The sequence below is a fragment of the Takifugu flavidus genome, chromosome 22, assembly GCF_003711565.1.
Source record: "Takifugu flavidus isolate HTHZ2018 chromosome 22, ASM371156v2, whole genome shotgun sequence".
NCBI classification, from domain to species: Eukaryota; Metazoa; Chordata; class Actinopteri; order Tetraodontiformes; family Tetraodontidae; genus Takifugu; species Takifugu flavidus.
The window spans coordinates 9,676,106-9,691,382 of NC_079541.1; the positions used below are offsets into that span (position 1 = coordinate 9,676,106).

General features: G+C 47.4%; 2 protein-coding genes across 4 annotated transcripts in view; both read right to left on the bottom strand.

Annotated features, from left to right (window-relative positions):
* Positions 1–6,127, bottom strand: part of gys2 (glycogen synthase 2) — a 13,493-nt gene extending 7,366 nt beyond the window's left edge. For both annotated transcript variants that reach the window (XM_057022886.1, XM_057022885.1), the window contains exons 1-8: positions 5,904–6,127; positions 4,329–4,510; positions 3,455–3,646; positions 3,195–3,380; positions 701–845; positions 426–543; positions 228–348; positions 1–78 (exon numbers count right to left, since the gene is read on the bottom strand). The exon at positions 1–78 is cut by the window's left edge and continues 29 nt beyond it. In XM_057022886.1, the coding sequence (XP_056878866.1) occupies positions 1–78; positions 228–348; positions 426–543; positions 701–845; positions 3,195–3,380; positions 3,455–3,646; positions 4,329–4,510; positions 5,904–6,045 (1,164 nt within the window). In that variant the 5' untranslated portion in view covers positions 6,046–6,127. The remainder of the gene's footprint in view (positions 79–227; positions 349–425; positions 544–700; positions 846–3,194; positions 3,381–3,454; positions 3,647–4,328; positions 4,511–5,903) is intronic.
* Positions 6,128–9,273: 3,146 nt separating this feature from the next.
* Positions 9,274–14,549, bottom strand: ldhba (lactate dehydrogenase Ba). Of its 2 annotated transcripts, none has more exons than XM_057022530.1 (8): positions 14,364–14,549; positions 12,415–12,547; positions 12,176–12,293; positions 11,926–12,099; positions 11,676–11,849; positions 11,445–11,562; positions 10,018–10,141; positions 9,274–9,830 (listed from the first exon to the last, which is right to left on the bottom strand). In XM_057022530.1, the coding sequence occupies exons 2-8, from the start codon at positions 12,541–12,543 to the stop codon at positions 9,663–9,665; spliced, it is 1,005 nt and encodes a 334-aa protein (XP_056878510.1). In that variant the 5' UTR covers positions 12,544–12,547; positions 14,364–14,549; the 3' UTR covers positions 9,274–9,662. The 2 variants fall into 2 exon arrangements, with proteins under 2 accessions (XP_056878510.1, XP_056878511.1); XM_057022531.1 differs by lacking the exon at positions 14,364–14,549 and adding an exon at positions 13,689–13,707.
* Between the last annotated feature and the right edge of the window lie 728 nt (positions 14,550–15,277).

Here is a 15,277-nt window from a genome sequence, read left to right on the forward strand (position 1 = left end):
CAGTGACTCCACGTTAAAGTTGTTGGTCTTAGCCGGCATAATGAAGAAGACTACCACGGTCACATCATTCCTGTGGACCTGTGTCAGGATGGAATCAAAGCAAAACAGAGTGGAGGAGTGATGAAGATGTATTTGTCCTGCCTCTTTCTGGTGGATGGTTTCATAGCTGCTACAGTTATAACATTCATCACCTACAGGAGTTAGCGTTGAGGACTGGAGCACCTTACCCGCAGCAGGTAGTTCAGTCTGGACAGGGATTCGATGAACAGATCAGCCCCCTTGTTGGAAAACTCATAACGTCCAGCAATGAAGAAGAAGAGAGTCTTCTCCAGGTTGAAATCCAGGTGACTGTCAGACAGGATAGAAGTCTTCAGCCAACACTTGTGGTGTTGCACTAAAGCAGGAAGGATGTGAAGAACATTCACCCATAGAAGTGTCCTCTGACAAACTCCTGGATGTGGACTTTGTTGGTGGAGTGCAGGTTCTGAAACTCGTGCATTGCTGAGAACTTCTTTATGTTCAGACCGTTGGGAGTCACCACATCTGTCGAACAGCAGCAGAAGAATGTGACTGAGGGTGAGGTCACCCTTAAATGGTGCTGCAGCTCATCCAAAAGTAGGCCTTTTTAGATTCTGGAGACTCTTCTAGGTTTTTCTCCACCTGAAAGACATCACAGTTTTGATGTGTGCAGCTTCCCGACCTGGCTTCCTGTGTAGCATGTGGTTGGCTTCCACAGCAGTGATCTGAGACACTGTGGTGAAGACATGAGCACAGTGAACCGCCGCCCTCTCCAGGCAGTAACGGTGGTAGATCTGCCTGTCTCCCGCCTCCCTGTCAATGTCAAACTGCAAGACACAACCAAGAGGCACGCTCAGCCTGGGGGGTCTGTCTGTCCACTCATCTTCACAGCCGTCTGTCCATCCTTCATCTATCCATTCATTATCCATCCATCCAACCAGCATCATCCCTCCCTTCCCCATCCCTCCATCTCTCCCTCCCTCCACCCATCCCTCCCTCCCTTCATCCATCCATCCATCCATCTATCCCTCCCTCCCCATCCCTTCATCCCTCCCTTCCCCCCTCCATCCATCCATCCATCCATCCATCCATCCATCATCCATCTATCTATCTATCTATCTATCTATCTATCTATCTATCTATCTATCTATCTATCTATCTATCTATCTATCTATCTATCTATCTATCCCTCCCTTCATCCATCTATCCCTCCCTCCTTCCACTCGTCACTCTCACAATGGTTGTATTATTAATAATTAATATCCGTCTGTCTGTCTGTCTATCTGTCTGTCTGGCTATCTGTCTAAGCAGAGCCTGAAACAACACGATCAAGAATCATTGAAATGATGGTTCCTCCCAGATTAGGTGCGACAGTTGATCATCCATATTGATTTGATATTGACTGGTGTGACCCTGAGGATGGGCGTGACCTTTACCTTGTGCTCATTCTGACCTTTTGTACTTCTGCAGCACTGAAAACAACACTGACCCCCCCACTGCCTCTAATCAGGCTAAATGATATAACTGTTTGATTTAACCTTTTAAATATGAAAATCAATCATACTCAGGAAGGGTTGCATAAAGACTCAGTCTTGGTTTATGGGCAGGATTCCACTCGTTCTTGCTTCAAAATTCAGCCTTTGGTCTTTCTTTGTGGACCTGTTATGAATGTAAACATTATGAGTAACCATAGAGTTACTCATAATAATAACCATAACCGCATCTCTGTAATTGTGTCCCTGCTGGAATATATGATGATATGATATTTGTTTCAGATTAGCGTCTATTCCAGGTCCTTTACAGAGTCCCAGGGCCTGACCCCCAACCAGGAGGGAGGAGAGGAGAGGAGAGGAGAGGAGAGGAGAGGAGAGGAGAGGAGAGGGAGGAGAGGAGAGGAGGGAGAGGAGAGGAGGAGAGGAGAGGAGAGGAGAGGAGGGGAAGCAGCCATGACCCAGCAGCTAGGCCAGCATTCTGAGAACGGAGGGGCCTACTTGGATTATAAAGCATCACTAGCTCCTCCAGGTAGGATGGAGCTAGGCCTCTGAGAACCTTGTAGGTCAGAAGAAGAATTTTAAAAACTCTTCTAGATTTAACAGGCAGCCAATGAAGAGACGCCAGGACTCTGGGGACCACAAGTAGACCAGCATTCTGAGAGTGGAGTGGTCTATTTGGCTGGTAAGGTATCACTAGCTCTCTGAGGACCTTGTAGGTCAAAAGAAGGGTTTTAAAAATTATTCTAAATTTAACGGGCAGCCAATGAAGAGACGCCAGTACAGGAGTTACGTGATCTCTTTTGTCAATACCAGTCAGAACTCTGGCTGCAGCATTTTGGATCAACTGGAGGCTTCTTAAAGAGGAGTTTGGACACCCTGATAATAAAGAATTACAATAGTCCAGCCTGGAAGTAACAAATGCTGGACTAACTTTTCAGCATCATGTCGCGTCAGTAGTTTCCTGATCTTTGTGATGTTTCTCAGGTGAAAAAAGGCACTTCTAGAGACTGTTTTAATGTGTGAGTTAAAAGACAGATTTTGGTCAAAAGTTACTCCAAGATTCCTCACAGAGAGACTAGATGATAAGGAGATACCATCTAGAGTGATCATGTGATCTAATCTATCCCTGGGAGGTTCAGGACCAAACACCATGACCTCAGTTTTTCCTGAATTAAGGAGGAGGAAATCTGAGGACATCTAAAACTTGTCTTTGAGACAGGTCTGAAGCTTCACCAACTGCTCTATCTCCTCTGGTTTCATGGATAAATAAAGCTGAGTGTCATCAGCATAACAATGAAAATTTATCCCATGCTGCCAAATAATGTTTCCTAAGGGAAGCATGTACAAGGTGAAAAGGATTGGTCCATAGAGAACCTTGAGGAACTCCATGGCTAACCTTACTATGAAGAGGGAACACCGTGGACATGAGCAAACTGGTATCTATCTGATAAATATGATCTAAACCAGTCTGGTGCTGTCCCTTTAATCCCAATCACATGTTCCAGTTTCTGTAACAGGATGCTGTGATCAACTGTATCAAACGCAGCACTGAGGTCCAGCAGAACCAGCATAGAAACTAGTCCACCTTTAACAAGTGTTGTTTCTGTGCTGTGGTGAGCTCTAAAACACAAGACTGAGCAGCCCCCACTGGTGAGGCTGCATACAGAATGAATGACCCCTGACCTTGTCCAGATTGTTGTAAAAGTCAGCATTCCCAGCACAGAGGTATCGTCCCAGTAAGGTGGCGTGAGTGGTGAAGACAGTCGCTATAGGGATCTTGCGAGAACGGGATAGAATGAGGCCCGGACCTGCCTGCCACTCATGGAAATGACCAATCACATTGGGCTTGTCTCCCAACTGGTCTGTTAACTGGGAAAAGGAAGAAGCATTAGAGTCAGCAGTGCTGAGTAGCATTGTGAGGGAGCACCTGTACAACAGCTGACCTCTTTGAAGAACCAGGCGATAAGAGAGCCCAGGATGAGCGCGTCATTGGCCTCTCTGTCGTGGTAGGGCAGGCCAATGCTGCAGGTCTGCCACAGGTCACCCTTCCAGCGGTCCAGGTTCCAGGCTGCAGAACCGATGTCGAAGAGGATCACATACGGGCTGCCCTCTATCAGCCATCGGCCAAAATATACCTGAAAACCAGTGTCAGCAGGGGGGCCCAGTCAGGACAGGGACAATGGATGGTGGTCTTCCTACAGCCATTTCCATCAAAGAAATAAGTGTTCCTCTAAAAAGCACCTTTCAAATGTTGACCCGGAAGAACTCAGACTAACTAGTTCACTTGGTCTGACTCTCAGCTCTTTAATTTAAACATTCTGTCTTCTCTGGCGTCTTAGACCCATCTAGAGGCTCATGAAGGCCAAACTGAATGAATAAATGATACAACATTCAGTCATTCATTCCATTCTGTGAAATACCAGAGATGATGTGAGATGCTTTCATCCTTCCATTCTGCTTCTACTCCTCTGTCGCTCCTAATCTGCTGGGATTAGAGCTAAAGTTGTACCTTCTCACATAAAATGATGTGCTTTGAACAGTAGATGCTGTCTCCACTCTGCCAGAAGCACCAGTCTCACTGGTCGCACTGGTCAACGCTCACACAGTCCGTGATGGCGTCACGTGGACTACAATGTGACGTCATGAAGCGTTTTGTCTACTTTCTACCACTAGATGGAGCTCTGACTTTAGAGAATGAGCTCAACCAAAAACTGAGGATTTTGTAATGTAAGAGAGAGAGTTGAAAAGGTATATAGCGCACACATGCACACACACACACACACACACACACACACACACACACACACACACACTTGCCTGACAGCCGTTGTGGAGCAGCGCGTCCATGGCCTTCCTGATGGCGTGGTTTGGGGGCTCACAGGCTTCCACCTGGGTCTTGAAGTTGTGTTCAAAGTAGGGTCCCATCATGAAGTAGTTCTCGCCCCATTCGTCCACAGTGACTTTGGCTTTTGTCTGAATCACGGTGTAGATGCCTCCGACTGCAGCGCCACACAGCACAACACACACCACAGCAGTGAGGGGGAGGACACCGCATGGTTTCATTCATTTGCATATTTGGGTTTTAGAAGTGTGTAACAGCTGGATCCAGGTGATGCTGGTGGAGGGGTCTGACCCATTAATTAGTGAGTCATTATGGTCTGTGAAGGTAATGTGGTCACAGGTGAAGGACAGACGAGGTCGATATTCTTCGGCCAAGGCCACTCCACAGCGCCGGGTCTGTAGGTGGAGCTTTTATGGAGGTTTTTAGAGCAGGTCGAGGTAATGTCCTCCTACTATGATTCAATTACTTCTCTCTGACCTTCGACCTTATTGCCCCCAGAATATTTACTAGTGAAATCATGAAAATTACCCCTAACTGTGAATGGATGATCTTATTAGGTGTAAGTGGCTGAAAAGGAAATGGTTCTGTAACGGAGCAAAATGTGCACATTTGCCTCGATGACGCCCAAACAGCACCAAAGAGCAGCTATTACGCAAGAGCTGAGGGACGACCTCTGACACGTGGGACAACATCACAGTGCATTAAAACACAGCCTCATGGGCTCCTTTTCTCTATCACAGGTCTTTGGCAGCGCTGTCCTTGTCACATTTAGAGAGCAGCAATGTCACAGGGAGGGAGAGAAGGACAAGCTCACAGGGGACATCTGAGAGGAGACTCTGAGTGTCCTCTCCTGAGTGAGACATCTTGATGAAAGAACAAAGTCAAGCCCCACGTCAGATCCTTCACAAGTAACCACTGTGCTCCTAAACAGGCAGACAGGCAGGCAGGCAGGCAGGCAGGCAGGCAGGCAGGCAGGCAGGCAGGCAGGCAGCAGGCAGGCAGGCAGACAGACAGACAGACAGACAGACAGACAGACAGACAGACAGACAGACAGACAGGTCACCAAACCTCTTGAGACCCAGAAAAAATACGCTTGTCTTTTTACCTGTATAAAAGCATTGTGGGCTTTGAACCAGCATTTGATAAGAACCGGGACATGTCCGGAGTGTTGTGGAGTTACGGAGGGGACGGGTTCACCTCCGTATACGTCCACATCAAGGCTAACAGGGCTAGCTGGTGAAACTGCTGCTACGCTTCTAAAACCAGTTGGTGAATAAAACTATCAAAGGCACCATGTGGACAGTGATTGTCTCTGTGTCCCCATGTGTACCCGTGCCAGTGGTTCTACAGCAATAGGTCAGATGCAAAGATAAGCATATGTTGTTTGTTACATCTATGCATGTAGCATGTAAAGCTATGGCTGCTGATGCCACCAACACTGTCCAACCAACATCTAAACAGACAGAACAGGGATCAAGATGACTGGATTCCAGCTTTCTGGCTGCTTGTGTCTGTTGGAATGTTCTGAGATGAAAGGTTGAAGTTCTTGCCTTTGTTGGTGACCTCCCAGGCCACCTCAAAGAGCAACAGCTCCTCCACAGGCAGCGGGTCCTCCTCCCAGGCCGGCAGCAGCCCGCTCAGAGATGTCATGGATACGGAGCGCGGCAGCGGCATCTTCTCACGTTGGGACATCCAAAACAAAGGCCCTACCGAGCAGACCAGGAGCCTTGCAGCAGGTGAAGGTCCGCCGTCAGCACACAGAGGAGGGACTTATCAGGCGTCCAGCCAGCCTATCCAGGCTGCACACTGTTTACCTTCAAGCAGACCCGGGGGTCAAAGGTCGTGTTTGTTATGTGAAAGAATCTGAAAATGTTCATTTTGGTAGTTGTGACTTGAAGAATTGCTAAATGAGCCAGGTATTTTTGGCCCTTGATCGGACGCCCCTTCCATTATTTCTTTTCGAAGCCGAGTCTGTTCAGCCCAGTCACAACCATCACAAACAGCACACAAGACAAGTGTAGTAACGCTGTAGTAACACTGTAGTTACCTCACAACAGCTCTACATCTGAGAGTGTGTCCTGTGAGGAGTGTGTGTCCTGAGAGGATTGTGTGTCCTGTGAGGAGTGTGTCCTGTGTTTGGTTGTTCTATATGTTAAAGAGACAGACGGACAGATGGACAAATGGACAGATGTCCTTCCATCGTGCCAGTGAAAGACTGACCAGACAGAATGGGAAAGTAATGAAGTAATGATTATTCTCTATGATCTATGTCTATTCTCTCCTCCTCTCCTCTCCTCTCCTCTCCTCTCCTCTCCTCTCCTCTCCTCTCCTCTCCTCTCCTCTCCTCTACTCTACTCTACTCTACTCTACTCTAATCTACTCTACTCTAATCTACTCTACTCTACTCTCCTATCTATTCTATCCTCTACCTGTCCTCCCCCTTCTCCTCTCCTCTCCTCTCCTCTCCTCTCCTCTCCTCTCTCTTACCCAGCCGGCCATCGGCAGGAGGGTCCCCCTACATGAGCCTGGTCCTGCTCAAGGTTTCTTCCTGTTAAAGGGGAGTTTTTCCTTGCCACTGTTGCTTGTTTGGGGTTAGGCCCTGGGATTCTGGAAAGCGCCTAGAAACAATTTTGATTGTAAAAGACACTATATAAATAAAAATTAAATTAAGTTAAATTAAATTAAAGCTTACTGGAAGCATAGCATCATTCCGTGATCCGAGCCGTCCACATTTCCCAGAATTGCAGCGGTGATGCGTCAGAGCTGCGTGCAGCTGTGATTGGCTGAGAGCCGCCGGGGCACCAGGTCACCTGGTGAGAGTATAAAGCAGGTGTGACGGAGGGGCTCCGTTCTGAATCTACGGGAGAGGCTGAGTCTTCTGTTCCACCATGAGGGTTCTGGTTCTGCTGCTTGTGCTCGCCGTGGCTCCGGATCGAGGGGGTGCGCATGCCACCATGCAGGTGGCTGGAGGATCAGGTGGGAAATGTAGCTGAGTGGTTGCAGGTGTTCCAGGCGCAGACAGTTATTGAACTAGAGTGTTGAGAGGCTTTATCTGAGTGATCACTGATTACTGATCACTGAGCACTGATTGCTGAGCGCTGATCACTGATTACTGATCACCGTGCAGTGATTGCTCATCACTGATCGCTGATCACTAAGCCCTGATTACTGATCACTGAGTGCCGATCACTGATCACTGATCACTGAGCACTGACCACTGAGCAGATTCCAGGCTTGGTCATCCTTCTCCTCCTCTACAGGTTGCAGTTGCTTTAATAATCTGTTCTTTTCTGGAACCTCAGTCCAAATGTTGCAAATGGATGCATGGCAGCTTTCTGATTGGATCAGTTCAGATCAAATATTAAATCAGAATAGAATTCAAGACAGATGTTAGGTAAGATTAGAATAGATTACAGTATTTCAGTTCAAATAATGAATTATATTAGATCAGATCTATTTCGTTAGATCAACATTTAATCAGATCACATTAGTTTAGATCACATCAACTGTTAAATGTCATTTTAGATTACTTATTATTAATTATTATTTTTCCGGACTATAAGTCGCACTTTTTTTCATAGTTTGTCAGGGGGTGCGACTTGTACTCCGGAGCGACTTAAATAAATACATTATTACGGAATTTCACACGTTCGTTATTTTCACACTGACAACCACCAGAGGGCGCTCTAGGTGTGTGTACCTGAGGAACGAGTTCCTTTTGCGATGCAGAAGAAGAAGCGGTGCTTCGTCTATGGAGTTAGACTTGATTGTTTGGTAAACTTGCTCGGATGTTCTTTATGCTATAGTTATCTGAATAACTGTTAATATGTTACGTTAACAAAGCAGACACGTACTCAGTTCGTTGTGGGTCATGTAGCTGAATTTGTTACGTTAGCATACCCTAACGCTATTGCTAATCCATGCTAATGGATTGCTAATTGCCTTTCAAGATGAAATGTATGTTCTTGGTCTCGGATTTTATCAAATACATTTTCCCCCAAAATGCGACTTATTGTCCAGTGCGACTTATATATCTATTTTTCTTCTTTATTATGCATTTTTTGGCTAGTGCGACTTAAACTCCGGAGAGAAATATAGTCCAGAAAATACGGTAGATAAATTTAGATATTAGATTAGATAAGGTCAAATATTTCATTAGAATAGATAAGATTAGATCAAATGTTGAATCAGATTAGATCAAATATTAAATTGAATTACATTAGATCAGATTAGGCTCGTCTCACATCAGATCTTGAGGAAGTTGTGACATGTATACATTTCCTGATGTGCAGTGTTCCAGACATGAATCAGATTACGGGATGTTCCTATTGGTGAAGGTGGACTGAGGGACTCATGTGAATCCACCTGCTCTAACAGTCCGATGTTCTGCAGGTTCTGTTCAGCTCAGGAGGGGAACTGCAGGACAGCTGCAGCTGCTGCAAGAGTCCAACCCGTGTCTGACCTTCAGGGACAACGAGGACCAGCTGCTGTGTAACAGGAGCAAGTTCAACCTGAACCCGTTTGGCCTCCGCTTTGGCAAGCGCTTCATTTACCGCAGAGCCATGAAGCAGGCACGGACACACACTCGGTCCCCTGTGTCTCAGGAGGTTCCCACCTGAAGACCTGGGACTGCTGCACACCTGTGTCTGTGAATAAAACTTTTCTACCACACTGGCAGGCTTCACCTTTGTCTAGTTCAGATAATCCTCTTTCAGGTTCCAGGTCAGACGTGTCTTTCCGACCTGCAGGAGGGTGGAAAGTTGTACACTAACATGTCCTGTTAAGCTAGACTTTAAAACAGATTTTAGCAAGTTTTATATATGGAAGTGTAGCTTGTTTTGAAACCCTTAATCAGGTGTTTAGAGACCTCTACTGGTGCTTTGATTCTCTGCAAAAGAAAATCACACTCACCCTCACAAGAATGGCAACCAGGGTCAACTTTATTCAATTTCACGGCTGGTTTCAAGTGACAACAGGTGTGAAACAGGTTTGTGCTCTTCCTGTCGGCCATGTTTGCTGACTGAGATAGTGACACAGGAGGAGAGGAAGAAAGTGGGAGAGCTGCCGTCTTGTGCTCATTTATGTGCTGCAGTAGAGAAGCACCGATACAGCAGGAGGGTTCAAAGGTGGACATGATGGAGCCGCAGCAGGGAGGTGGGCCCTGATCCTGAACTACAACAGTACGGTGGAGAACAAGGACTCACAAACACAGGGACACAGTGATCAGAGCAGATGTTCTCATCTTCATGTTCTGGGGAGACGACAGCAGCGCTGCTGTGGCGAGCACAGTGTGGGTGCTGCGCAGGGGCTCAGATGTCCTTCAGGTCCTTCTGGATGGTCCACAGGGTGTCAGCGCTGTTCCTCAGCTGGGACACCTCTTCCTCTGTGAGGCTCATGTTGACCACGCTGCTCACACCGCTGCTGTTCAGCACACATGGCAGGGACAGGAAGACCTCCTCATCGATGCCGTACATGTCCTGTCCAAACACACATATGAATATATGGATCTACACATATGTATACGATGACAGCAACAAAGTGCGCTAACAGAGACAGTCCAAGAGAAACAGCTGAATAAATAACCAGGAAGGTTTGGCTGTGGGGGGGGGGGGGGGGAAGAAAGGGGGAGGGATGTAGAGAGAGGGATGGGGGGGGCAGCCCTACTTTGACCATGGTGGAGACCGGGTGGACTCGGCTCATGTTCTTGACGATGCTCTCGGTGAGGTCGGCCACACTCAGGCCGATGGCCCAGTTGGTGTAGCCCTTCAGCTTGATCACCTCGTAGGCACTAAGACAAAAGAAGCTCGGTTAGACCTCCATCATTCTGTTCCCAGTGAAGAACTCTCCTCTCTCATCCCTTCTTCCTTCAGCTACTCCTCCTCCTCTGAAGAATTGCTCCGTCATGCTCAGACTGACATGTTGCTGCTCCCTCTGCTCACACACGGTGGGTTGGATCCTAAAGGTCAGTGCTTCTGAATAGTTGGGTGTGCATGTGGCAGTGCTGTGGTTTCAACAGCAACCATGGCTAATGGCTGATAGCATTTCTTTATTTGATCTGCTGTTCATTAACAGGGGGTCATGTTGGGGGAACGTGTCTGCTGTCCATCAGACTGGTGGATCTCAGAACACTTCACCTGTGTCTGTCTGTCCCTCCTTCATTAGAACAAACAATGATGCTTCTTTCAAAATAACAATGGTAATAAGAAGAAAACCAGCTCATCAGATCAAGAGCAATCCCAACAGGATCAAGAACATTCCCAATGGGAAGATTCTGGTTCAATTCTACTCCTCTAACATCCATGAATCAATAAAAGATCCCGAAACTAGACCCTAACCTCAAAGTTTATGGAAAACGAATCAAATAATGTAATTTGGAGGACTTTGATGATGATCTTCTGATAGATGGTTTGATGGGGAGACGGTGGAGGCTCTGGAGGATGGTCGGGGAGAGATGATGCTTCTTTCAGACAGGTAGAAGGTGGAGAAGGCGATTGTGTGTGTTTGGACACCACCAGCAGTGGAGCTGTGAAGACTGGGAGGACAAATGAAATGGAGGAGACCTAGCACCCCACTACGGGTGCTTTGTCTCCCAGGAGCAGGACAGGAAGGGGACAGAGCAGGCCAGGAGCACCTGGTGGAGGTGGAGGGTCCACCAACAATCAAGAGTCAATGGAAAGCTGTAACCAGCCAGCTGTGTATGCTGATCAACCCAGGACCAGTAAGCCCCTAACTTACTGGTCTTGCTAATGCTAACTTGTGGGGTGGCTGGCGCAGATCGCTCTATAGACTGCTGCGTTATGAGTCACAATTGCTCTGGCTATGATATGTAGGGGCATCTTTGATCTAGCATGAAATTAGCCGTAGCCAGCCAGAGGAAAACTGGTGAACAACAGCGTGACAAGACAAAACGGCTGGAGCAACAGATGTCTTTGCTGAGGTCCAAAGGGTAAAGATCCGCTGCTACCTGGTGTGTGCATTAGCTACATGCTGAGACTGGCACTGAGCCAGAGGTGGGCTACACTGGAAGAGGGCTACAGCGTCGTTAGACAACACATTGAGGCAACAACCGAGCTGGACTGCCGAGAACGTACCTGTCCACCACTGCCTTATGTGTGGACTTCCACTCTTCTTTGTCTTCTTCAGTGCCAATGTCAGGATTTAGCTTCTGTAGGTTGACTCCTGCAACATTAGCACCACTCCATACCGGAACTGAAACACACAATCATGAGCTGCCTCACAACCAAAATGTTCGGTATATGTTGTACTGTGAGTAATAATGATCGAGCCTATAACCCCAAAATAATGAGAACCCTAGGACACACCGCTGGTGTCCCCGTGCTCTCCCAGCACCCATCCGTTGAAGGAGCTGGCGTGGATGCCGAGACGCTCGGCCATCAGGTAACGGAAGCGAGCTGAGTCCAGGTTGGTGCCACTGCCAATGACGCGGTGTTTGGGAAGACCACTCAGCTTCCAGGTCACATAGGTCAGAACATCCACTGTGAAGGTTTAATAAGTTTTCTTTAAATTCAGATTTAGTTATGTATGTTAATATTTGTGCATAAGCCTGCACACCGGGGTTGGAGACCACGATGAGTGTGCAGTTGGGGCTGTGCTTGACGATCTGCGGGATGATGGACTTGAAGACGTTCACGTTCCTCTGCACCAGGTTGAGGCGGCTCTCCCCCTCCTGTTGACGGACGCCCGCCGTCACCACCACCAGTCTGGAGTCAGCAGTCACAGAATAGTCTGGAGGAGCAGCAGGAGAGGTGATGGTGGCGTCGCTAAAATGCCTGGACAAGTCCTAACGGATGCACTCAGTCACCTTTGTCAGCAACTATTTTGGAGGTCTTGAGGAAGAGGCTGCCATGCTGGAGGTCCATCATCTCCCCCTTCAGACGGTCCTCCATCACATCCACTAGAGCCAACTCATCCGCCAGGTCCTGAGTTCAATTCAATTGAATTCATCTTTATTTATATATATAGCGTCTGTTACAATCACTGTGGTCAGAGTATAAAGTAGGATATTGTTGCCAGAATAGTTCTATTGCCATTGTTTCTTACCCGCAGCAGGATGCTAATGGCACAGGCCATGCCCACCTGGCCCACCCCCACCACCGTCACCTTGTTCCGAGGGGGCTCAGAGCTGCTACCTGCCAGAGGGCTGATGAGCTTCTGCAGCACGGAGGACATGATGCTGCGGACAGACACATGCTGCTCAACATTCCAAACAGACGTCGTTCCAGAGCTGCCAGCTCACGAGATCTTTAGTCGTCTACACTGATAATCTGCATCTACAGGTATCTCTGCCTTCATAGTTGGATGCTGACCTCCAACCCCGCTGACCCACTCAACTCGATTCTACCGGCAGTTTATTTTTATTAATACACTGCTCAAAAAAAATTAGAGGAACACTTTTTAATCAGAGTATAGCAACCTATCAGTCAAACATCTGGGGTATTGATCTGGTCAGTTAAGTAGCAGAGGGGGTGGTTAATCAGTTTCTGCTGCTTTGTTGTTAATGAAATCAACAACAGGTGCATCAGAAGGGCAACAATGATTGACAACGATTGATTGATTGATTGATTGATTGATTGATTGATTGATTGATTGATTGATTGATTGGTTGGTTGGTTGGTTGGTTGGTTGGTTGATTGATTGATTGATTGATTGATTGATTGATTGATTGATTGATTGATTGATTGATAGTAGTAGCAGCAGCAGCAGTAGTAGCAGCAGTAGTAGTAGTAGCATTTGTAGGAGTAGCAATAGTAGCAGCAATAGTAGTAGCAGTAGAAGTAGCAGCAGTAGCAGCAGTAGCAGTAGCAGTAGCAGTAGCAGGAGCTGTAGCAGCAGCAGTAGTAGTAGCAGCAGCAGTAGTAGTTGTAGCTGTATTCTAAAATTATAAATTTTAAAGGCACGACTGGAGCAGGAACTGTGATTAAAGACCTGGAGAGGAGGGTGGTTGCAGTAAGAAGGTTGAATTAAGCGTGACAACAGTGACAGGAGTCGTCTTAGTCCATCAGGGACACGTGTGTTGGCTCTCAGTCCAGCAATGACGTACTTTCATCTGAACATTAAAGGCATCATAAATGTGCAAAACATGTTCCAGCAGAGTAGCACAAGCTTTAGAAACAGCCTCTGAAGAACATGGTTAAAGAAGGACCCAGATGCTGCAGAACCCCGCTGTGGAGACTAGTTTATCTGCTTCAACAGGCATCGCCTCACATTGTGCTAAACGGACTGTTGTGAACATTAACCAATAACCCAGTTTAACGCTATATCAGAAGAAACATTTTAACTCGGAAAATAGGAATTAACCCCCCCCACACACACACCAAAGCTGTTGCCTGGCTGAGCTGTGGAATCTCTCTGGTCCTGAAACGGCTTTTTCTGACCCCCAACTAACGTGATTCCTTCTCTTCAATTGTGATGATGCCTGATTTGGTGACGCAAACAGCGTCAGGACCAACTCTGGTTGCGTAACAGCGCCGCCATTAACGTCCGTGATGCTGCCACACAGTGGACTCGACCCCCCCTACCCACCCCCAACACTCACCCCGCCACAGTGGACCTAAAACCCCACCAGGCGCTCAAGTATTCAGAAAAAAATGATGATATATTCTGACAAGGTTAATAAAATGGCCGCGCATCTAGTCACGGCATGTGAGTCCAGTGAAGGTGTTTCATTATAGGTCGCTCCAATGTCAAGTGCAGCGCGGGAGAACGTACAGATCCATTATGTTCTCCCGCGCTGGGATTTAACTGATGATCGATGTTCTTCATCACAGAAATCTAATGTATGCTAATAGAAAACTGCAGCTATTATTATTAAGTATTAACATAGTTTCAATTCCGTTATCTTTAATCTGGCGAAAAAACGGATCAAAGATGCTTGAGTCCAAAAGTAAATGTCCTCTTTAAGACCGCCTGAAACTGTTACAGAATCTCAACCGAACCCGCAGCATCAAGTCTGCTCAGCAACGCCACAAAGAAAGAACAGGAACACTCACAGATGCGCACAGGCTCGGTTATGTGGACAAGCTCGGTTCTGTGGACAAGCTCGGTTCTGCGGTCCGAATGGATGAGCTGCGACCAGATACCAGAGGAATAGAGAAGATGGAGCAGGACAAAGTGGCGGAGTGTGAATGTGACCCGCAGCGTTGCATGTGCCGGAGCGGTGGGGGGGGGGTTCAGCTTCACCAACAAGTGACCAGTGAGGACCCGGAGAGGGGGCAGATGCGTGCGTGCGTGTGTGTGTGTGGAGGGGGGGGGGGTTGGGGGGGGTCACGGATTCCCAGCACGTTTTCACAATTTAATTTTGATTCTTTATTTTCATGAGTGGCAGAATTTCTTATATATCCATGTTATTGTAGGCTGATAAAACTTCCATCAGTACCCCCCACCCAACACACACACACACCACACACACACACACACCGCTGTGCTGTGATGCTGTGCAGTGATGCGGGCTAGTGTTAAACCATGATGCTACAGTTACAACTGATGCCTGTTAATGCAAAGATTTACTTGATTAGTGAATTTGTTTAAAAACCCTGTGTGTGTGTGTGTGTGTGTGTGTGTGTGTGTGTGTGTGTGTGTGTGTGTGTGTGTGTGTGTGAGAGAGAGAGAGAGGGCCAGAGCCGGGGACGCTGTGCCATTGCGTGCTAAGAATGAGGAGATGAAGAGAGGCTTGTGATTGGTCAGTGGCTGGGGAAGGGGGCGGGGCCAAAACTCTGTTACATAAAAGGGTAAAGCAGCCTCCATCTTTGTCTCTGACAGGCAGCGAATGACTGCAGCGCCAACTCTGTTCTGAAGGGACACATCCAAAATACATAACGTGTTCACACTCAGACTGAAGCAGGTTTGATGCCAACACCAGTATGAGACCAGCGGACACAGGTGAAACATGAGAAAAGTCCTCAGA

Bases quoted from the DNA above. Each gene is read 5' to 3' on its own strand.
- ldhba (XM_057022530.1), bottom strand. From the start codon at position 12,543: ATGTCCTCCGTGCTGCAGAAGCTCATCAGCCCTCTGGCAGGTAGCAGC. The intron at 12,100-12,175 runs GTGACTGAGTGC...CTGCTCCTCCAG, and splicing joins CAAAATAGTTGCTGACAAAG to ACTATTCTGTGACTGCTGAC. The intron at 9,831-10,017 runs GTAGGGCTGCCC...GTGTTTGGACAG, and splicing joins CGGTCTCCACCATGGTCAAA to GACATGTACGGCATCGATGA.